Here is a 25,067-nt window from a genome sequence, read left to right as displayed (position 1 = left end):
GGCGGTGCTCTCTTTCCCCCCGTGCCTCCCTGCTCTCTGGCTCTGGGGGCCTCGCGGCGGTCCTGCTGGCCCTGGCCTGGGTGGTGGATTTGGTCGCCCGTGGGGCAGTTGTTCCCTGCCTACTCCCGTGTGGCGTTGGGGGGGTTTCGGCTGCCGCTCCTGCTGTGGCGGGGGTCTAGGTGTGCGGATGGCTGGGCACTTTCCTTCCTTCTTTACACATTCCTCCATCCATTTAAAAAAAACATAAACACTCACCTGAGCACACGTGTTAGCTCACCTTTGCACTAATAGTTTGCGTGATAGAATGAATGAAATATTTCACACTAGTTGGTTTTAAGGCATAAGTATGCGTGTGTGAACACTATCTGTTTTGTGTACATGTTGACATGTGGACATTTTTGCAGCTAGCAGGTGTGTTGATAACATTTGAGTGTGTGTGGACAGGTCCCGCCCTTTTTGTACTACATTTGAACCTTACCGTAATGATAAACAACCAGTAAACTTGTTGCTTTATGCTGAATCATTGTCTTATCCCCCCTCCCCTCATTTTATCACCCTCCTACCCCCCCACCCCTCTCTAACATCCCTCTCTTTTCTTCCCTTTTTTTCCTTTTCCGTCCGGTCCAACACCAAAGATTTTCAAACATGGTTGAAATTAATAAAGTGTGGCCTCAAAATCACCAAAAAGGATGATTTCTTTTTTCCAATTACACTGCTATAACCCTTGTGCTATCCTATTGGGTCAAGAGGACCATTGACGTGTTCTCCCTACCATGACAAAGGTGGATAAAGGTGGAAAGATTTCATGTTATCCATGGACACCAGTGAAGATCACAAATCATTGAAAAAAAAAGTTGCAGCGCACTGTCTAGTGGGTCTAGATGACCCAACTCCCAATGTTAAAGTGCCAATAGGATAGCACAACGGTGAAGCTATGTGACTGGAACTTCTTTTTTAGGCGTGCATTTATTTAATATTTTCTTGGTTTGAGGGTTTTATGTTGTAAACTTACCAGATTCTCTCAAGACATTCACCTCAGTCACATGTCTTCAATACATCAATATTTCTCAAAGAGGCTGCTCCAAGCTAGCAAAGGTTAGAAAAAACAAAGCTCTTTAAATAGTTTCTGTGTGCAGATTGAAAGAAAAGAAACCCCCAGACTTCAGAGAAAAAGAAATCTGCATTTAACAGACAAGAGCAGAAGTCAAGTCAACCTTAAATATGCCATGGGATCGTACATATAACATGCATTTTACACCAAAACATTCTTGCACGTACTTTAACGACATGGAAAAAAGGTATGTACACTGACCAAAAATACAAACGCAACACTTTTGTTATTGCTCCCATTTTTTATGGTATGAACTCAAAGATGTGAAACATTTTCCACATACACAAAATGACCAGTTCTCTGAAATATTGTTCACAAATCTGTCTAAATCTGTGATAGTGAGCACTTCTCCTTTGCCAAGACAATCCATCCCACCAAAAAAGGTTCAGCGCATTGACTAGTGGGATTTAGATGACCCCACTCTCAATTTTAAAGTGCCTAGGATAGCACAAGGGTTAAAATGTCCTCTAGTTGCTCATAGAATTCTTTGGAGGTTGATGGAGGCCTATATATTCCAATCAGTATAATGGACAAATGAGAAGAGAGGCTTACATAAAGTCCAATACATCCTTGTTAGGAGATGTATATTGTATTTGGCTGCACTTTATGTGATCCCTTAAATAAAACATTACCCCTCTGCCCCTACCCTCTGTCCTGTCTCTTCTAAAGACCTTGTATCCTGGTACAGACAGGGCTGCAGGAGGGGAATTTTTGTCTAGCCAGGACTCTGTTAAGCATAAGAAGTCGATATTTGATTCATTCAGAAGATGTTGTATTTGATCACATTTAGGTGTGATGCTTCGGATGTTAATGTGACCTCCAAAAAGCCCTTTGGGTTTGTCTTTCCCACACCATAAAATTCTCGCATTGTTTAACGTCTGAAAAAACTTTTGCTTAGAATGCTTAAATATGATTTCCTTTTTCACTTGATAAAGGGCTTTGACATTATTAATCAAAGTAGAAATGTGGTCTGTTTACCTATTTGAAACCAGTATTCCAGACCTGGGTAGAACTGACACAAAGGGCCGGGATGGAGCCCGCGTTCTTGACCCAGCTGAAGCCAACGTCCTGGGCTTGGGTGGGACTGATGTTCCAGGCCCAGGTGAGACTGGTGTTGTAAACTTGGGTAAGGCCGGTGTTCTGTACCCAGGTGAAGCCGGAGTTGCAGGCTTGGATGGAATCTGTGTTCCGGACCTGGGTGGAACCTCTCTCCTGACACTGGATGGCGCCAAAGTCCAGGATCTGGGTGGAACCGTCAGTCTGGATTTTGGTGCAGCCCAAATCAGCACCAGGGGATGAGCAGGGGCCTCTGAACCGGATAAGGGGAATCCAGGGGGGAATGGTTTAAATGTTTTTGCTGTCCATGGAGCTAGCATTATTGATGCATCTGGTGGCTGTGGGAGTGAGGTGGTGGTGGTGGGGTCACTATTGGTTTGGGATGTTAGCCATTTGGTGGATTTTGCTAGGACAAACAGTGAGGATTTTTTATTTGCTGGTTTTTACTATTAGCAGTGTGGTAGCTCTTGGTGGTGACCCAGTTAGATGCGTGGCTAGCAAAGTTGGTGAGCTGGTAAAAAGGGGGGTGGGGTATCCACTGTGGTCTGCCAGTTAAGTATTTGCTCCAGCCAACTGTAGGCCTACTTTGGACTCAGCCTGATTAGTATCTATGTGGTCAATATTCAAAAAAGACAGGTCTGGGTTGGCCTCAACATCCTAAGCTATAGGAGCATAATCGTCAACAGGTGTAGGAATCCCAACAAAGAAAAAGGTTGCTTTCTATGTTTACCTTCATTAGGTGGCCTGGCATAGCCATTCTCCAGAACTCTTGTGAAGAGAATGTGCTGACTCCTTTTAGCTGGACATAGAATTTGTTTGCTATTGTCTTTTTGATTGACCTCTTTTGTAGTTATGTGAGGCCCATCAGCAGGAAGAGGTCTATAAATGGAGTTTGAGCAAGTATAGGAGGTAGAGACTGCAGTTTGTTCTTGTATTTAAACAGCTTTTTAGGTAGGAAAACTGGAGCTGACCGTGCGGCTGCACCACGGTGGCCATCTTGTTTTCCCCTCACTGAAATCCATGCAGATGTTCTAAAAGGATAAGTTGGTTTGAAAAATGCTCCTCTTTTTGGAAGCATTGCTCGTTAAGCATTATGTTTAGCACAGATTAACCAACTTTTAAAAATATTTCTAGAGTAATTTTGAATCTATATGTTGTATATCACTGATTACCTATGTACTTCAATCCCTGGTGTTGAGAGATGTGTTTTTATCATGGCTCAATATTGTAGTCCATTTGTATAGGCTTTTTTGGAAGAATAGTTTTCCTTCAGGTCATATAGAGTTGATTGTCTTGCTCCATTTTAATCCAAAGTTGTTTTTCACTTTTAGGTGCATGCATTTGCTTCTCTAACTGTACTTAATGATCATTATGAGGAGCATCAACATGTAATTGAAGTGTGGCTTAGACGACAGGTCATTTTTGTCTGCAACAGCAACATGACCACAGAATGGCATTTTTCAAGTCACTGAATGATGTAACACATTAGTGGCAGACAGCCATTTGAAGCAGCCACTACAGCTTTCACACATATAGGCAACATCCTTGCCACAAAACCAAGTTTAGAAGAAAAATAAGCAACGGGTCTGAGTTTGTCACTATACATTTATCCAAGCAAAGAAGTCATATAATAGTTTCTGCAGTCTACAGTTTAAATAAAAAGGATTTGAATAGTCTGGGAGCGCCAATGCATCTATTAAAGCCTGTTTTAGATGACAAAAGGCCTCCTCTGCATCAGGAGTCATTCCAGCTTAATTGACTTAGAAACGTTTTAACCACACATCAGAGCCATCAGTGACTCTGTCACTTCTGCATAGTTTGGTATTGTTAAGAACACATATTTTCATACTTAATATTTTCTGTTTATTTATTCAAATTCTTTGAGTTTGTTAGTTTAAATCATATTATCATACCAAGTCACAATTTGATGACGGAGACCCCGGGGAAGACCCAGGACATGCTGGACAGACTACGTCTCTTGGCTGGCCTGGGAACGCCTAAAGGCCCCCCCAGAGGAGCTGGAGGAATTGGTCGGGGTGAAGTAAGTCTGGGCATCTTTGCTTAGACTGCTGCCCCCGCGACCCGGTCCCGGATAGGCCGAGGCAGATGGTTGGATGGATCATAGTTTGAAGAAACACTAATTAATTGTTTTGTTTTGTTTTACTTGTATTTTAATAGTTTTCTTTAGTCTTTAAGTCGACATTTTTGAAATGACACCGGCATTTAAAGACACTTCTCTGCACTCACATGCAGCAACTTCCAAACAAACCTCAGCTCTGACTTCCCCTTCCTGGGAACTGAAATGCAGCTGTTAGGAGAGGCTGAACCCTTGTATTTGTGTCCAAACAGTTTAGCTTATTGTGGTTTTTGAATGAACCTTCAGTGGACAGAATGAATGGAACCACTGCTCGCTTGCAAGTAAAATTTTAGTTTTTTTAAACTCTTGAGTCTTATTGAATCTTTCACAAGTATGTCACATTTTTCTGCCACAACTGAAGCTTTTTTGACCATATGTATTTTCTACCAAAGATTTCAAGAAAGCCAATGTGTCCATTTTGCTTTTCTTTTTTTTTTTGGACAGGTGTCTTTGTCAGGGGATGCAATTAAAATACCATTGGTCATTAACATGCAACATACAAGATAACAAAATCTGGCTTCCACCGGAGGGTTCAAATTTAGATTACTTGATATGAATTAAAAATAAATGGTTGGGCTTTCACAGTAGCCCTGAAGGAACCTGGTGAAAGTAAACTTTCTCTCCTCATAAGTAAATGCAAACCAAAATTGATTCACTGGATGTACAGGAATAGAAAAAAAAACATTGCTTATGTCAACAACAGAAAGGTAGGTAGCATCCTGCCTTAAATTATTCACACAAGGTGTGTGGATCTGGAACACAGGGGGCTCTTTAAACAACTGCCAGATCAACAGCTTGTAAATCTCAGACATTTCTCTATATGATGGAGGTTATTTAAAGCTTTTTTAGTCATTAAAATCCACAATCACTCCTGCTTTAACTAGATCAGCAATCACCATACCTTCTTTTCATACTTCTCATCTGTTCTGCAATTATTTCTCCACTTAGCCATTTGACTCATCACCAATTAAACAAAAACACAATTCACACGCAAAACCAAAACTGGTTTGTCAAAACACAGTCAAAGCAAAGGATGACCCAGAAAATAATTACTTTCAGGTTTATTTTTTTTGTTTTCTTTCTCTCTCTCTCACACACTCCATCCATGTGCAGCTGCATGCAGGAATGCGCAGCTGCACCTATTTCACTTTCATTCTGTGCAAATCCTCCGCTCCTTTACAAAGTAACATCACAAAACAACATTTCTTTTCTAAATGAGAGTTCATCAAAAACGTCAGGTTTATAAGGAGGACAGTTTATCAAACAGTTTAGGATATAGAATTGCTGTGTGTTCAGGTGCAGCTGCTCCTTGTTTTACATCAGAATTTTCTTAGTCTGTGTCTTACAGGTTTTTTATTTTACTATCTAGCTGTGTGACCCCCACTGATGCTTTATCTAACAGATTTTCTGGAATGCTGTGTGGAGGTCCAGATAGAATATCTAAAAACTAAATGACCGTGACAAACCATTAGATCTTAAAAATTTCTGTTGAAAATGGCGATTTGTGACTAACCCCAATTCCAAGGCTGCAATGACATCTCTGCCCAGCAAATTTGCCGGACATTCAGTGGAAGACATCATTGGGATTTTACAGGAATCTCCCTCTGGATCAATCATCCAGACGGGTTGAGTCAGTACAAGAATAAGGTCACCAGAAGCTGCTCTAACGGCGACTCTTTTAACACGTAACTGAAGTACATTTGACATTGTTCTACATTCTCAAGAAACACACCAAAATATTCACTGATTTCTGGCTTCTCTGTTGTCACATAAAGAAATTCTTACAAATTTAATAACATTTCATCTAGATCATCTACTTGTTCATCATTCTTATTTCTAAACTCTCCATCCTCCTGTTCAACTGCTTTTTCCTGGTCTAGTCATGCTGACACATCCTGTTGGTGTTGGTATACAATCTCAGGGAAAGTGCCATGCCTGCCCAACCTCAAACATGCATCATTACTTCTGTCTGCACTTCTTTCAGCACTTGTGGAACCACCAAACACACGCCTTCTGCTTCTTCCTCTAAAACCACTACGACCTCTTCCTCTCTGGCGGACTTGTCCGCCTTGAAACGTTACTTGCACTCACCATCATGACTTTTGACTGCAAACCTTTTCTGCATGCGTAGCAAAATTCACATACTCCTGTAATCCTAAAATAGTAAACTGGATTATGTGTTTCTCTACGCATCGTTTGCTCTGAAGTTCTGATGTACTGCATTCTTTACCTGTAGTTTGTACGCTGTTTAATTTCTGTTAAGCCTTGTTTTTGTTTCTTTTTTATTTCTTTTTACTTCATTTTGTTTTTTTCCTCCCTTTTTGCTTCTTCGTGCCATTTATGCGCATTTGTTAATCCGTATTTAGTTTCCTTTTTCTGATCGCCATATGTTTTAGATTTTAGGTTTTAAATTCATTCCTCACACCTGGATGGAGTTAATTTACCATTTAATCCAAATTTCTGCTGCCATTTGGGCAGATGGGTGGACGACCCAGGACATTTACATTAGATATATTTAAAATCATTTCTTTTTAGCACATCCCCGTTCAAATCTGTTTCCCATTCTTTGATTAGTTTTGCACTGTCCTCATACGGAAATGATATGGATGAATCTTCTAAGATTTTTTCTCTTTCATCTGAAACTTGTAAGTTAAGCATAAGACAGTTTAACCACTTATAAGATCCTTAGTAAAATTGGACAATATGAAAAGTATGGTTTGGTAATATATAAGAAAAGTATATGATAGTAGTTCCATTTACATTCATTTGAGCAGACATGTGTAATATAAAACATTTATGTGACGAACAACTTTTAGTGAAAAAGTTATCCTACAAGTATCACCGAAAACATTTGCAAGTCTCATTTGAAAAAAAATCAAACGACACATAACATTGAAAAGTTCAAATTTAGTAATTGGTAGGTTTTCTAAAAACGGATTCTCATCTAATGGATGTTCCTAAAAGTATTTCTTATGAAATTGGCAACATGATATTGTCAATAAAGCAAATATAGAAAATACATGTGGGAAGTAAGTAATATAAAGCAAAGACAGAAAAAGACAGATGCATTCTTTCATGTGTTGCTAGAGAAAGACTTCTTTACTTTTGTAGACTACTATTAGAATAATAACATGACATAATAACATGAAGTGCAAAATGTTTTACATTTGTGTGCAATTTATTTATTAACACATTGGTAATAGCTGAGACAGAACTTTCTCCTTCTGGAGATGTCTTTGTAATGTAATGTCATGTAATGTCATGGCTGCACGGTGGCGCAGTGGTTAGCGCTCTTGCCTCACAAAAAAAGGCCCCAGTTCTCCCCATGCATGTGTGGGTTTTCTCCGGAGCCTCCGGCTTCCTCCCACCATCCAAAACCATTCTTCATAGGCTAATTGGTCAACCTAAACTGTCCCTAGGTGTGAATGTGAGAGTGCGTGGGTGTGTGATTGAGGACACTCTACCCTGCAACAGACTGGCGAACTGTCCAGGGTGTCCCCTGCCGGGATAGGCTCCAGCAGCCCCGTGACCCCGAAAGGGAAAAACGGATTAGAAAATGAATGAATGAAAGCAAAGTTATTTGTAATGTAATGTTATTTAACTGACAAAATGTTGTTTTTCAACTAACAGAATGTTTAAATACTTTAAATAGCCTGATTGCTTAAAAGTTTAGTTGGCCTCAGCTGTACCATTGCGAAAGATACGCCTCTTTGGCTGAAAACATCAATAATAATAATAATAGCACCTTTCAAGATAAAATTCCCAAAGTGCTTCACAGTAAAACATGGTAAAACACAATAAAACACAGAAAACTGAGAAAATTAAGAAAATACTATCCCTCCATAAGTTTGGTTTTGGAGAAGCATTCATCAATTGGATCAAAATATTATATCACAACCCCAATGCATCAGTTAGAACTAATAAACAGACTTCAAACAGGTTTTTTCTTGGAAGAGGAACCAGACAGGGCTGCCCACTCTCTCCTTCTCTTTTTGCTATATTCATTGAGCCTTTAGCTGCAGCAATAAGACAGAATGAGAGCATTATTGGAATAAAAACCAAACACAGCCATCATAAAATTAGTCTTTATGCGGATGACATATTACTGTTTTTAAAGAATTTACATTCTGTAAATGAAACAGCAATGATCATAAATGAATTCTCCTCCATATCAGACTATTCCATTAATTGGAATAAGTCTGTTTTATTACCACTCAACAGGAATATGGAACAAAGACCCACAATTCCAGTTAAAACAGGAAATATCAAATATCTGGGTATCTACTTTTCCCCAAACTATCAGAACTGGTGCAGCTAAACCACACCCCATTACTGAAAAGCATACAGGACGATCTAACACGCTGGACCAACCTGCCTCTGTCACTTATGGGCAAGGTTGCCACGGGAAAAATGAAAATCTTACCCAAGGTTAATTATCTCTTCTCAATGATTCCCACACAACCGCCATTAAAATGGTTCAAAACATTAGACTCATCCATATCAAGCTTTTTATGGAACTGAAGGAATTTATTTTTTGTGGTTCTTATTTCTCCTAGGTTTTTATCTTATCTTTATTTCTTTGAAGGTTTTCTTTTCAGGTTTACTGTGTGTGGGTTTCAGTCATTTCAATTAAAAGGGACTTCCTGATAATTGCATATGTAAAGAGGTTTTGATGCTGCAGCGCCAAACTCATCCCCCTCCAGGAGAAAACAGTCTTTGATCTTCTAAGACCATCTGGAAGCCTTAACTGTAGATCTGACATGGACCAGAATTAAATTGTCTCCAGGATTCAATTTAAATCATGGGAAACCCTGGAGGTGTCAACTCGCATGACAAGGACAAAGGGTTGAGACTGACTGCCTGCGGAGAGGGATCCGGGCGGCTGTGCTGGACCCCCATGGGGACACCGTTGGTGGTCGGACAGTGGTCCGTCTTTGAAATAACCCCCCTGGACGTTTGAAGCAGGAAGCCAGGACCAAATGCTATAACTCCTAATATGGACGGATGGAGGTAAGCAGGCTCCCTGCCAGCCAATCCGAGCGTCCAGAGGAGGAGTCTGGACACCATGCTGTGCTACGAAGGAGGCGGCTGAAACCGAGATGTTAAAACAGCTGGATGGAGGAACTTTCCTTTGTTCCCAACAGGCTGACACGTTAAGACGTTTGTAATTTGGCGCTGTGCAAGCTCTGAAACTTTGGGAATCCGGATATCTGTTATATTTTGTTTTACTCTGTTTTTAGAAATATTGTTAGGGAAATAAATGTGTTAATCTTTAATCCGGCCGAGTTCCGTGGTTTCTCCTTCTCGACTTTATTGAACATGCAACAAGGAAAGTAATCTCAAAGCGACAGATTATACTTTTCCAACAGGAACAATAAACCTGCAAGAATTAGTCTAAAAACTTTAAAATCTGCAAAAAGCTGTGGAGGATTAGAATTACCTAACTTCCACAAATACTTTCTTGCAAATAGATTGCAATACATCTTAAAATGGTTAAAAAATAATCCAGAAACCAACTCATGGTTAGACTTGGAACAGGCGTTATGTGGAAAGATCAACCTGTCAGATCTTCCATTTATTAGCCAAACAGTTAAAAAACAGGATTGTTTCAAAAGTATTAATATAAATGCCACTTTAACAGCCTGGTGGGAATTTCTCAAAATATCAAAATCATCAATTCAACCGTGCAAAATGACACCCATCTGGAACAACCCGGACATCCTTATTAACAAAAAAATGATTCACTTCCCAGCTTGGCAAGCAGGGGGCATAAAACAACTAGAGCACGTAATTATTGATAGAAGATTCATAACTCCCCAGGAACTTCAAGACAAACATGGAATAAATAACTTCTTGGAATATCAGCAAATTAAATCAAGTATTACTAAAAAGTATAAATTTAAAGACGACGATTTAAAGCTACCAGATGTAGTTACCACTCTGATTAATTTTTCAATGAATAGAACTCTCTCCAAAATATACAAACTTTTATGTAATTTAGATAACAATATTGCCCTTCCAACAAAAAAATGGGATGCAGATTTGAGCATCAGCACAGTTGAAAGCTTCTGGTCAGAACTCTGTCTTAACACTTTTAAACTTACAAAAAGTCCAAATCTGCAACTAATCCATCTCAAAACTCTTCACAGAAATTACTACACTGGACAGAGGATGTTCAAGATGGGTCTCAATACCTCAGACATTTGCGAGCACTGTGATAATAATCTACCCGACAGCTACATGGACGCACTGTGGTTCTGCACTCCTGTCCAGGCTCTCTGGCAGCAGGTATGTGCCGATTTATCAGTCTGGCTTAAGGTTTCAATCACGGCCTCATCGTCACTTTGTGTGCTTGGTGACATGAGTGCCATCGATATAGAAGAAGGATTAGCATCTATCATTTTCATAACTCTTTGTATTGCCAAAAAAACTATTTTAATAAATTGGAAAAACAAGAAAAATATAAACATAAGTCAACACAGAAATCTGCTGTTTGATCATATCAGCTTGGAAAAAATGTCAGCCCAAAGCTCAAGTAACTTTGAAAGAATTCAGTCTCTCTGGTCTCCTGTGGTTGACTCCATGACTTAGGGGGTGGGGGGCTTGGTCGTCGCTGCTCCTTGCCCTTCTGCCGAGGTTTGGGGTGGGGTTCGGGGCCTCCGGTGCCTGGCCGGGGCGGTGGGGGCTCCGTTGGTCGGGGGGTCGGGTCCGGTGCCTGGGTGGGGCGGGCTGGGGCGCTGCGTGGTCCTCTGGGCTTGGGTGTGGGGGTGCGTGGTGGGGGGGTGGGGTGGTGGTCTGGCTTGGCTTGGGGGGGTGGTCCCTTTGCCTGCGCTGGGGGGGGTTGGCGGGGGGCCCTGCTCGGGGGGGGGGGGGGGGGGCAGCGGCGCCGGATGGGCTGCCCATCTGCACCTGGGGCTGGGATCGGCCCTTCCCTGGCTCTGGGAGGGGACGGGACAACCCTCTCGGGGCCCCCGGTCGCTCTGGGTGTCATCCGCTTCGGCTGCGGGGTCTGGGGTGGGGTGGGGTGGGGTGGGGGGCTTGTCGGCCCTGTCCTGTGGGGGGGCGTTCTGGGGGGGCCCATTATTGGTATGGGTCGGGGGGGCTAACGGGTCGGGGTCTCCGCTGAGGCAATCAGTGGTTGCCTCGGCCGGTTGGCCTCCTCGGTCCCGTCAAGGCCTGACCAGAGCTCCTCTAGGGCCGGCATCTGGGGGTGGGGGCCTGGGCTTGCTCCGGGGGGGGGCGACGCTTTCTGGCTCCTCTCTCTCTGTGTGGGGTGGGTAGTGCCGGGCCTGGGGTGTCGGCGCCTCCGGGGGTGGGGCCCCTGGGCTGGGTGGCCCTGGCCCGTTTGCTGGCGGGGGGGGGGGGGGGGGGGGGGGGGGGGGGCTGGGGGACAGCTGTTTGACCACCGGAGGACAGTCTACCAGCTGTCCCCAACTTACCCCCTTCCTCATATACGCGAAGGGGGGTCTAAGGGCAGGGATGCCAGTATAGCATAGTCAGTTTGTTAGTTCATTTTAGTATTTTCCTATTGAACTCTTTGTATTCGTGATCCTTTTAAGTTCATGTTTTACTTCGAAGCCCATCGAGACGACTGTTGTTGTGATTTTGGGCTATACAAATAAAATTGAATTGAATTGAATTGAATATAACCTCATATTAGGGTGAGGGGGTGGGGGGTCTAGCCTGCGATGCGCCTTGGGGGGGGGGGGGGGCTACTTGGCAGTGGCCCCCCTCCTATGGTTGCCGTATGGAGTGGGCCCCCCCTCTTTCGGTTTTATTTGCACCTTAGACATGTAGGGTCCTTGGTAGGGGGGGTGCTTGGACATCACTGCAAGCAAGCAGCAGATGTCCTCCTGGCACCCTACCCGCCAATTTTAACCGCACCTTAGACATTTAGGGCCCCTTGGTGGGGAGGGTGAGGGGACATCACTGTGAGTAATCAGGAGATGTCCCCTTAGTGCCCTACTCGCCAATTTTAACTGCACCCCCCTTAGTACACACGCCCCTCCCCCTTCAATATATACATTCCAACATAAACACACACACATGCACACACACACCCTCTCAAACACACGTACACGCACACACATTTTGCAAGGAAGGTGGGACCTGGGTCCATCTGTCCCCTATCCCTTGCCTGGTGGGGGGTGCGGGCCCCTTGGCGATGGCGGCCGTGTCCCTTGGGTGCCGGCTCCCTGGGCCCGGCGGTGCTCTCTCCGCACCGTGGGGGGGTTCATATTACACCTGAGCCGGGGGTGTTCGTGTCCCTGGGGGGTGGGTCCTGGTCCTTGCCCCTGAGCGCTGGGCCCCGCCAAAATTCCAACATGGCCGAGCCTGGTCGGGCCATATTTATAACACCCCTTGTGGGCCACCCTTTTTTCCCCGGGGTTCCCCCCTCCTGGACGGGGGCGGCGGGCCCCTGCCTTGCTACTCCCTGGACCAACCGTGGGCCGGGTGGGTGGCTGCCTGGAGTGCGGAGCGGGTCTCCCTTGGGGGGTCCTGGCTCGTACCTGGGGTTGGGGCGGGGGGGTGCCCGGAACTCCTGGGTGGTGGTGGGGTGCTCGTCTGGGGCTGTGGGCGTCCTTCTCCGGTGGGGCCCTGCGTTGGGCTCTTCCGGCGTGGCGGGGCTGCTTTCCTGGCTGGGCTGGGGCGGCGCTCTCTTTCCCTCCGCGCCTCCCTGCTCTCTGGCTCTGGGGGCCTCGCGGCAGTCCTGCTGGCCCTGGCCTGGGTGGCGGTCTTGGTCGCCCGGGGGGCGGCTGTTTCCTGCCTGTTCCTGTGTGGCGTTGGGGGAATTCCGGCTGCCGCTGCTGCTGCGGCGGGGTCTGGGTGTTGGGGTGGCTGGGCGCTCCTCCTCCTTCTTTTCACATTCCACCATCCATTTTAGAAGAACATAAACACTCACCTGAGCACAGGTGTTAGCTCACCTTTGCACTTATAGTTTGCATGATTGAATGAATGAAAGATTTCACACTAGTTGGTTTAAAGGCATAGGTATGCGTTCGTGAACACTATCTGTTTTGTGTACATGTTGACATGTGAACATTTTTTGCAGCTATCAGGTGTGTTGATAATATTTGAGTGTGTGTGAATAGGCCCCGCCCTTTTTGTACTACATTTGAACTGTACCGTAACGATAAACAACCAGTAAACCTGTCTGCTCTATGCTGCTTCATGGTCTTACCCCCCCCCCCCCCCCCCTGACATCCCTCCCTCTTCTTCCCTTCTTTCCTTTTCCGTCCGGTCCAACACCAAAGATTTTCAATCATGGTTGAAATGAATAAAGTTTGGCCTCAATTACAAAAGGGGTTTATTCAGACATACCTTTGGTTTGTCTGAAGATTAATAACCCCTCTTGTTAAAGTAAAATATGAAAAAAAAGAAAGAAAGAAAAGAAAATACTATTTAAAAAAAAAGGTTTTTAGCTGCTTTTTAAAAGAAAACACTGAGTCTGCAGATCTGAGGCTGAGAGGAAGGGAGTTCCAGAGGGATGGAGCCACTGCTGCAAAGGCCCTGTCACCTTTAGTCTTTAACCGGGTTCTCCTTACAACCAGCAGACCCTGGTCACATGACCTCAGGGACCTGCTGGGGGTGTACAGCTGCAAAAGGTCTTTTATGTAGACCGGTGCTTGGCTATTGAGAGCTGTGTCTGTTAAAACCAGGTTTTTAAAATGCACTCGGTAGCGGATGGGGAGCCAGTGCAGCCGGATTAACAACGGGGTGACGTGTGAAAACTTAGATGATTTAGTTAAAAGCCTTACAGCAGCGTTCTGGGCAACTTGGAGCCGATCTACAGATTTTTTGCTCAAGCATGTGAAGATGGAGTTGCAATAATCTAGACGAGATGAAATAAAAGCGTGGATGAGCATCTCCATCTCAGAACGTGACACAAATGGACTAGGTTTTGCTATGTTTTTTAGATGATAAAAACAAGAGCGTACAAGTGACCCGACATGAGAGTCAAGGGATAAAACCGGGTCTAGAGTTACCCCGAGGTTCCTGACAGACGGCTTGTTAAAGGAAGCAAGAGGACCAAGCCACTGGACTATCTGGGGGAGGCAACTGTCAGGAGCACAGACTAGAACCTCAGTTTTAGCTTCATTTAGTTGGAGAAAATTATCATTCATCCAACTCTTGACTGAATCCAGACACCTGCGTGAAATCTGTATTTTAAAAACATCCTGCGGTTTAAAAGACACAGAAAGCTGAATATCATCAGCATAACAATGATAAGAAATATTGTTAAAAGAACTTAAAATGTGCTGCAAAGGCAATAGATATAAAATGAACAATAAAGGTCCCAAAACTGAGACTTGTGGGACACCAAAAGGGAGGGATGTAGAAGAGGACTTAAACTTGGAAAATACAGAGAAAGATCTACCCGTCAGACAAGAGGAGAACCAGTTTAAAGCGGAACCAGATACCCCAACTCAATTTTTTAGCCTGTTCAGGAGGACATAGTGGTCAACAGTGTCAAATGCTTTCCAGTCTTCACTCTGATTGCCATCTTCATGATGCTCGTTCAAACAAGGCAAATCAACACCTTACACCTTAGCACCTTAAAGACAATTTATGCACACTTAAAGAAAAAAATATTTGATACCATTGTGTGGGTTAAAAGGTGATAAGGCACAGGGATTACAAAAACAAATAAATACATGTATCAAAAGGACGTAATTTCTGCACCATGTACCAAAAACTACCATGAACATTTTGTTCCCGACAGTATTTGGAGGAAAGGATGGAGTGTGACCCAAAAATGAATGTGAAATAATAAGATGCAAGAAGTTTCCTTTAAAATAATGCAGAAAATTTACCCCACCAATCAATTCATGCTAAGATACATTAAAACAGTTGACCCTAACTGTACCTTTAGCAAAGAACTTCCAGATACAATTGACCATCTTTTTGGAATTGTACTCCAAGTAGACTTTTTTGGAAAAAGTGATTACAATTCATCAAAAAACACATTCACTCCAACTTCACTCGGAAATTTGAACATGTAATTTTTGGCTTTCATAGTAAAACTTTGGACTCAAATGAAAAACTTATAATTAATCATATTATTATATTTGGCAAATGTTATATTCATGTATGCAAATTCTCTTCATCTTCTATTTTTTGCCCATATTAATAAAATGAAATTGAAATTTATCTCCATACTATCTGTACAGGCATTAATTAAAAAGCTATAAAAGTTGTAAAGCCATGAATGTTTTTGTGTAAAATGCATGTTATATGTATCCTCCCCTGGCATATTTGAAGTGGAAGGCTGTGGAAGCCTGAACCATCTGACCCAGACTACATGGTGGAGTGTAGTTACAGTGTCCTTTCACTGCACGTTTCTTAGGTTCATGCCCTGAATAAAATTTAAAACCCCTCTAATCACATTTGGCATAAATCAGCTGAACTAACTAATGCTTAAACTATTATTCCCTGATGAGCCAGAGACTACAGAAATATGTTACAGTTGCTGTAACAGTGCTGCGTGTTTTCTTCTTGCTTTCGTCTTTCAAGCTTCTTTCAGTTCTCCTGACAAAACAACGGAGAGAAAGTAGTTATATGGTTACTTTTGAGTCGCGTTATGAGACATACATACCTTTTTTCCATGTTGTTAAATTACGTGCAAGAATGTTTTGGTGTAAAATGCATGTTATATGTATGATCCCATGGCATATTTAAGGTTGACTTGACTTCTGCTCTTGTCTGTTAAATGCAGATTTCTTTTTCTCTGAAGTCTGGGGGTTTCTTTTCTTTCAATCTCCACACAGTAACTATTTGAAAAGCTTTGTTTTTTCTTACCTTTGCTAGCTTGGAGCAGCCTCTTTGAGAAATATTGATGTATTGAAGACATGTGACTGAGGTGAATGTCTTGAGAGAATCTGGTAAGTTTACAAAATAAAACCCTCAGACCAAGAAAATATTGAATAAATGCACGTCTAAAAAAGAAATTCCGGTCACATAGCTTCACCGTTGTGCTATCCTATAGGCACTTTAACGTTGGGAGTTGGGTCATCTAGACCCACTAGTAAGTGCGCTGAGCCTTTCTTCTTCAATGGTTTGTGATCTTCACTGGTGTCCATGGATTACATGAAATCTTTCCACCTTTATCCACCTTTGTCATGGTAGGGAGAACACGTCAATGTAAGGGTGCGGTCATCTAAGATAGCACAAGGGTTAAATGTTCTATATCACTGTGCTGGCTTCTTTGAAACAAACTATAGTTTCATCATCTGAACAAAAACAAGCGGTGAGAAGAGAATGGATGCTTTATTTAACCCATTGTGATGATCAGATCAGCATAATATCATGCGTTTCTAGGTCTGTTACTGTGTCAAGGTAACAGATTTGTGAAAATCATAGAAAGTCCAGGTCCAGCGGTTTTTGAATAGGACCTGCTCTAAGGTGGACTCAGTGCGTAAAATGTGAAATAAATCCTCCTTTTTCACATTTTCACAAATACTGAAATAATCTAAAACCTCCAGGTTGAATATTTTTCATCCACCTTCCAAATCTAATCCCATTTTGGGGTGTTAAGGATACTGGAGCCTATCCCAACCACTGTCAGTTGATGGCAGGAGGATGACTTAAAGTATTCAGTCAACCTGGGAAGCATGTTTTTGGACTGTGGGAGGAAGCTGGTGTGAACCTGGAGAAATTCCATAGCACGCAAAGGCCACACAGGAAAGAAGTGAATCAGAGAGAGTGCTGACCACTAGACCACTATGCAGCCTTCTGAATATGGCTTTTATTGGCAAAACTATAAATGTGTTACAACAGCATTACATATGGAAACAGCATTCTGGGGTTTCTTAGATCAGTGGTCTCCAATTGTTTTGAAGTTACAGACTGATTCCATGTCAGACAAGATTTTCATGGCTGATGCTGGCGTCTAAATGTTCCCAGAAAATATATTTTTCCTTAACAAAATGGTTTTCCCTCTGGTGAATAATTTACAGAATAATCATGAATAATCATGAATAATTTACAGAAAGTGAGGATTCAATATAGCCAAGTGTCTGATTTGTAAAAGTTCTTTCTGATCTGTGTTCATTCCTTAAAGGATTAATCTTCATCCTGTGTAAAAACTATCTGCAGTGGGTTTCAACTTTCTAAATACAACCAAATAAAAAGATCAAACTGTCACAATAACTGGTACTTTCTAGTTCCAGTGTATGTAATAAACTTGAATCTACTGCAAAAGTGACTTTAATAGCAGCATCCTCATAATAGAAGAGTCTGTTGCCATATATTATGCAGAGCAGACTCTGGACGTGGGAACAGCTGTTCCAGTAAATCCTTATTTCAAGGAAAGACTTCTGCTCTTGTCTGTTAACCCTTGTGCCCAATCTAGGCACCTTAACATTGGGAGTTGGGTCATCTTGACCCCACAAGACACTGCGCTGAAGGGTTAAATGCAGATTTCTTTTTCTCTGAAATCTGGGGGTTTCTTTTCTTCCAATCTAACTCTTTTCTCCACACAGAAATTATTTAAAGAGCTTTGTTTTTTTTCTTACCTTTGCTAGCTTGGAGCAGCCTCTTTGAGAAATATTGATGTATTGAAGACATGTGACTGAGGTGAATGTCTTGTGAGAATCTGGTAAGTTTACAAAATAAAACCCCTCTGAACCAGTTATTATTGAAAAAGTTTCTGTTATATATTTTATCCCCGCAGCCTGGTACCAAGGTAGCCATGGACCAGTACTGTTCTGCAGACCAGGCATTGAGAACCACTGGCTTAGTACATCCCTTTAGCAAATGATACAGGCAGATAAAAACAATGGACAGAAAAGGCCATAGCAACCACAAATCAAAGACGATAGTTTTTTTCCACTACTATTCAGACTTTAAAGCCTAACTTGACCGAACCCGTGGACATCATTCTTGAAGATCCCAAGAGCACCGGACCTGCAACAAAAACATAATTCTTCTTATGTATGTTGGTACACCAAGAGTCAATGATGACATGTCTTCTTAGCATGGGGCACTTCAAGTGCAGGATCAAATGTCCCTTGTGACATTCACAGTAGCACAATTCAGCCAATCTTTGTCGTCTAATGAGGAGCTGAGATTGTTGACATTTTTGCATTAATATAAAAATAGGAACAACAGAACATAAAGAAAGTCCAGTAAGAAACAATCAAAAATAAAAACTACAATAATACAAAGGAGAGAACGGGGTTCTCAGCTCGTTTTCTGTCTCCAAAGCAATTTACCTGAAGTCACGTCCTTGGGTTCAGCCGGTTCATCCTCATGTAGACACTGTTCCTCCATCCACACCTGGAGGTTTTTCAGCAGACTCATTTGACCTCAATAAAGGCGTCTTATCGGACCCTTTCTCCTCCCGCGTTTTTTCCACATATCGATGCAGAGTGCTGTAGATCTGGTCTTTGGGGCTGGACTTATTGAGCAAGGTAATCTTCTTCCAATCCTCTGTGCTGGGGGTGACAATGTTTGCCGGCGGGCGTCTCGTCGAGGGCGGGGTCGGGGTCTCGGCGGGGTCTTGGATCTTAAAGAAGATCTTCAGGTTCCTTTCTGCAAGCTCTTTGGCATGTTTACTTGAGTAGTCATCCATGAGGTGTTCCTCCTCCTCAACATAATCGTTCCAAAACTTTAGCTGCAGGTAGCTGATGGGGGAGAAGCAGCGAGTCACACAAATCCCCAACAGGCTGGACATCATGATGGAGGCGATGACCAGCCAGCCCAGAATCTGTAGTCACAAACAAGCATTACTCAACACTGCTACAAAACATAGAAAGACTGTTGACAACATGCTTCCCAAGAAAGCACAATGTTCTTTCATGTTCTTCTCAACATCAACCGCAATTTGTCAATCCGCACGTCTCACAGTGGCTGTGGTGCTGTCAACGCCGTGTGGGAACATCAGTCAACAGTTCACATGACGGGCAAAGAAACCAAAGATGCTGACGTCCCTTAAACTGATACTATAAGCAGTAATAATTCATGTTTCTTTGAATATTTTGGGCGAGTATCTTACCTGAGAATGAGCTCTGAGTGTTAGCAGAACTTCCTCGCTTTCATTTCCAGCACTTTTACAAGGAAACATTTGCAGCTTTGTAAGGCATTCGGCTTCAGAGTTCACCCCCCTGCAAACATTCTTTCTGTACCTGGTGGAGTTGGCCCCCGTCATGGCACACTCATAATAGCTGCCACGCAGCAGAGCCACAGCAATCCAAGTAGACGGCGCCACCAGTGCATAAACACTGATTTTGATGACAGTCACTCCCATGCTCTTCAGATTCCTCCACTTACATAGCTTTGGGTTGCGATGGCAAAACCCTGTTGTCAGTTTCCAAGTGTTATTGCTGAGCATGACGCCAAGCAGCAGCAATGCCAGGGCTGGCACCAACAGAAAGACTAAGCCGTAGATAAAATTCAGCTCATTGCAGGGACATTTGAAGGCTACCGATGAGAAGATCTGCTCTCCACACGCCGTTATCAGAGCAAGCAATCCATATCCAAAGTTGGTTTGTTTGCTGGCAAATTTAAGAATTGGCTGAATCGTTTCCATGTCTGTACAGTGATAGAGCAGACACAGAAATATGAGATCAGTTTCATTTTCACCTTTTTTACATGTGGTGACTTCCTGAAAGCAGCGTGAAAATAGTTTCAATCTTTGCAATCTGATGACAGTAAACAGGATTACTTTACACCTGTATTCCAGAAAGCAGGTTATGTGAGGTAGCTCGATAAGTTTGATGGTAAGGAAGCAGATAACCTCAGCTTTCAGTACCAAAAACAGCGGTATGTTCCAGGGTATGTCAAGTTGCCATAGCAACTCATGCTCTCATCATAACCTGTTCTAGACCAGGTTTAGTTGAAGATAAGTTGGTTTCAGAGAGGTTACGGAGCATGGCGTGCCCATTTGAAAAATATTTAGTGAATATACAAGCTCAGATAATACTTTTTCCACCGTGAGAGGGTGATAAGACCACATATGGATGTTGGAAAATATAAACCTTTTTACTTTGATCTAACTTAATTATTTGCTTCAGTTAAGATAAATAATTTTTTTAGTTCAGTCAACTTAAAAATAACACGTAGTTATCAGACAGTTTTTTAACTTTAATTCAAATAAATTCAATTAAGTAGGTGTAACAGTGGCTCAGGTGGTTGAGCGGGTCGTCCAATTATCGAAGGGTCGGCGGTTCGATTCCCCGCTCCCACCAGCCAAATGTCAAGACACTTCACCCTCCTTGCCTCCAGTGTGGCCTCCACTGGCGTGTGAATGTGCATGGATGATCCCAGTGATGGTCAGAGGGGCCTTAGGCGCGAAATGGCAGCCACGCCTCTGTCAGTCTGCCCCGGGGCAGCTGTGGCTACAACAGTAGCTTACCATCACCAAGTATGAATGAGGAGTGAATGAATAATGGACACAATGTAAGCGCTTTGAGCGTCTGGAAAAGCGCAGAAAAATCGAATCCATTATTATTATTATTAAACTTTGTTTGTATTGACAGTGCAAGGAATTGTGGGATACCATTCCCTTTGCCTGTCTGGATGCATTGGAGTTTAAGTGTGGGTTTTTGTCCAAATGTGTTTTGTTGTTTAGCTGTTTTACTGTGTATTGTTTAGTAATATTGCCCTGTTATGTTTAATTCTTTCTGCACCATGAGTGAGAGGGAAGGAGAGGATGATCACCAAACCCCTTGTGCAGAATAATGTGGCAAGAGCTGAATTTAAAATTAGAGTCATGATAAAGAAACGAAGGCTTCATATTGGAAATCCACATCATTGTTTTAAATGTTGTAAAAATGAGAATATCTACAGGCTTAGAATTTGACATATGAGAGTTCAAGAAAAACAATAAATTAAGATGGAATTGAATTGGAATAATATGACATTTAGTTAGAAAAATATGTAAATTTGAGTTTTTTTAAACAATTGTTAAGTAGGAAAGACATAAGAAATTAGGTTGACTAAAAGTTAACTCAATTACTAGTTACCAGTTGAAGTCATTCATTTAAGTTGTGTGTAAATAAATACACTGACCAAAAATATAAACGCAACACTTTAGTTATTGCTCCCATTTTTTATGGTATGAACTCAAAGATGTGAAACATTTTCCACATACACAAAATAACCAGTTCTCTGAAATATTGTTCACAAATCTGTCTAAATCTGTGATAGTGAGCACTTCTCCTTTGCCAAGACCATCCATCCCACCTCGCAGGTGTGACATATCAAGATGCTGATTAGACAGCATGATTATTGCACAGGTGTGCCTTAGACTGGCCACAAGAAAAGGCCACTCTGAAATCTTCAGTTGTATCACACAGCACAATGCCACAGATGTCGCAAGTTTTGAGGGAGCGTGCAACTGGCATGCTGATAGCAGGAATGTCCACCAGTGCTGTTGCTAGGGAATTGAATGTCCATTTCTCCACCATAAGCCGTCTCCAAAGGCAATTGTGCAATTGTGGTGGTGAAAGGCCAACCCCACCTCTCAGCCTGTCCATTTGACTGTAGCAAAGTGGGACTGGAGGTGGTGTGTTTGAAAGCCCATGCAGTGCTGAAACCTCCATCTCCTGGCTCATCAGCTGTTTACCATTGTCTGAGAATAACTCATCTGTATCCCAAGTCTTTCAAAATAGTCTTGAGTGCCATAATGATGTGTTTGCCTGTGATTTCACTTAGTTTGACAATCTCTGGAACCTTTGAAAAATAATCCACTCAAGTGAAACAAATCTTCCTTTTGAATATCTCTTTTGAATATCTTCAAAATCTTCTTTGAATATCTTCAGTGGCTCATGATCGCTTACTACATGGACATGTCTTTAATATCGATATTGATGGAACTTCTCGTACCCAAAAATTATACCAAGGAATTCTTTCTCAATTTGGAGATAATGTTTTTGACAGACAGTTAGTGCCCTGGAGCCATATGCTACCGGCTGTCCTTACTAAACACGGCTCTATCCTCTGGTGCAGGCATGTTTTGAATAGCTCCGACCTTTTCTGGGTATGCTTGAGTCCCTGCTCACTGAGCACATGTCCAGTGTAAGTGATTTCAAAACGTCATCCTTATCTTACACTTACTTTTATTCAGTTTTAGATTGATGTTTCAAAACCAGTCTACACGTTTACAGTCGTGGTGCTCAATGTTCTTTCCCCAAACTAGGATGTCAGCTATTACGTTGATCAGACCCTCTAGCCCTTCTGACTATGCATCTCTGGAACACTTCTGGTGCTGAGGAAATACCAAATGGGAGTCCCAACCAGCTGGATTTCCCCAAAATCCATGTTTTGCATCCAAAACTGAAAAATATCTGGCATTTGGCATCTCCGCTACCATTTCCTCAATTTTTTGCAGTGGATAATGCTCTCTCTGAATGGCAGCATTCAGGTCTTGTGGGCCAATGGGAATACAAACTTCGTTAGGTTTTGTTACAGTCACCATACTATTCACACACTCCATGGGTTCTGTTTGTTTGGTTATCACTCCTACGCTTTCCATTCTTTTCAGCTCTGTTTCAATTTTGTCTTTCAGAACAACAGGCACTTTCCTGGGTGCGTGAACGACTGGACTAACATCTGGATCTGTCTTGATGTGATGTAGTCCTGGTAAACAGCCTTATCCAGTGTTGAGATCCTCATAATCAAGAATGTCCCTCTCCGTTTTAAACACATACAGTGTCATGTGTAACTTCATTACATGCATTAATGCTCATACAGAAACGGACACACACCATCACGTCTTAATCATATCTATACAAATTGACAGTATCTATGTATGCTACCTGCCACACAATACTCCGACTGACACCTCCTCGTGCACACAGACATGAACACATGGGACTACACGTCTAACAAATAGACAAATAAAACATCTACCATGCCCGTGTTTAACCAGAAGGAATGAGCATGTCAATTGAATGACTATGTGTTTCCTGATGTGTACTTGATCACACTGAATACTTCATACCAGACCCCACCGAGGGAACGGTGTGGGAGGTCACGCCCCCAGCCGAGGCGCAAAGGGAGCAGAGAGCGCACAGGGCTCACCCATGGAGGGACCTCCCCCCAGGTGTCCCAGGCTCAGACCCACGACTCAACCACTTGAAGCATACACAGGCGAGAGGCACGCAACGGTCCTGAGCCCCTCCTGCCCAAACCCCCAGAAGCGAGCCAGAACAACCTACAACTAGCCCATCGATCAGCCCCACTAAGACGGACAGCAGGAAGAGGCCGGTAACTTTATGTAAACTTCATCAACAGTAAATATGCTTAAAACCATGACAGAGAGCGCCTTGAAATGAGTATGCAAAAGTTCTGAGTCACAGACTTTTTTTAAACCAGGTAAAACAGCCCCTGCAGCATTTGCTTCATCAAGTGATTGTTCCCATGACAAGTACATGGCTGTTCCTGTTGAATGATTAAGGTTAGGGTGAGAATTTAAACAAGAGAAAAGTGTAAACATGTTCATGTCTTTCTGAGAAAAGTGTAGAAAGTGTGTATTGAGGAGTCATTCTACTTTGCGGCTTTTACCTAAAACGTTTTTTTTTTCAGAACGTAATGCCTGTGATAAATGAGGGAATGCTGTACTGGCAAAAAGGTTAGATAAGCCAAACAGGTATCCAGAATACAGGTCTTTTTTGTTCAATAGAAAGACAAGGTTGTTTGTCTCATCTCACAGAAGGTGGTATTCAAAGAAAACAATCTGCACTGACACAAGTATGATAGCTTGCAGGCAAATCTGAGGAGACAAATACTCCAAGCTAACATGTGGACTATTAGTTCACTTTTGTAAACTACACAAAGCTCGGCTAAACCAGTCAGCAGTTCGGGTTGTTCAGCGGGGAAACGTTTTACTGATGGAGAATTTGTCAATAAATGTTATGGAGGAGGAGGTGTGTCTCGAGAAGAAAGCTGTGGTCAGTCTGTCGGCGAGTACAATCACCAGATGCATTGAAAGAGTTAGGGGTCATGCATAAATATGTCCAGCTGCAGCAGAAGACAAAATAATTTATTTCATTAGTATTGGATGAGAGCACAGATGTGCAGGACTGGGCGCAGCTGCTCATTTTTAATGGTGAAGTTTAGCACAAAATATGAGAGGTGGGAGAAGATGATGGCCTTCCAAAGTCTCAGAGGGGAGAGGATGACGGATGACAGCTATTATTTTATCCTGAAGATTGCAGAGAGGGTTATTAGTATTTGAATAGCTTTGGTTTTCTGGAAAACCGTAAATGTAACAGTTACACTCTTTCTGTTACAAACTGACCTCAGCCCCACATGAGACAAGAAATAAGTTACGTGGCCCTCGCAAGAAAAGGTTTGGGGACCGCCGATCTAACAAACTGGGAAAACTGGGCTTGGGCAAAGTGACTGCAATAAAGTCTCTATGGTCCCCCATAACCAGCTTTAAAATTGTTTTAAACATTACTCAGTTTTAAACAATTACTCCAGTTTCTTCTGGAACAATAAACTAGCAAGAATGAATTTGAAAACTTTAAAATCGGAAAAAAACTGTGGAGGCTTAGAATTACAGAATTTTCACAACTATCTTCTCGCCATCAGATTACAGTCCACAAGACTCATCTGGTACAACCCAGACATCCTCATGAAACAAAAAGATGGACACTTCTAAGTAGAGGGTGTGACACTTTTCAAATCTTTTTTAAAAAGTAAAAAGTCTGACAGATCTCTCGTGAAGTTTGCACTGTCAGCGCTGCAATTCTTAAGAAAGTAAACTGAATTTATTGAACACTTCTCTTAACCTCATTCCATTTTTGTGAGATCCTG

General features: G+C 42.5%; 1 protein-coding gene across 1 annotated transcript; it reads right to left on the bottom strand.

Annotated features, from left to right (window-relative positions):
* Window positions 1–17,007: 17,007 nt before the first annotated feature.
* Window positions 17,008–20,137, bottom strand: LOC101159410 (calcium homeostasis modulator protein 6). Its single transcript, XM_004085116.4, has 3 exons — window positions 19,300–20,137; window positions 18,518–19,011; window positions 17,008–18,209 (listed from the first exon to the last, which is right to left on the bottom strand). The coding sequence occupies exons 1-2, from the start codon at window positions 19,831–19,833 to the stop codon at window positions 18,553–18,555; spliced, it is 993 nt and encodes a 330-aa protein (XP_004085164.1). The 5' UTR covers window positions 19,834–20,137; the 3' UTR covers window positions 17,008–18,209; window positions 18,518–18,552.
* Window positions 20,138–25,067: the final 4,930 nt, after the last annotated feature.

Source organism: Oryzias latipes, chromosome 16, assembly GCF_002234675.1.
Source record: "Oryzias latipes chromosome 16, ASM223467v1".
NCBI classification, from domain to species: domain Eukaryota; kingdom Metazoa; phylum Chordata; class Actinopteri; order Beloniformes; family Adrianichthyidae; genus Oryzias; species Oryzias latipes.
This window is presented reverse-complemented; position numbering and strand designations above follow the sequence as displayed.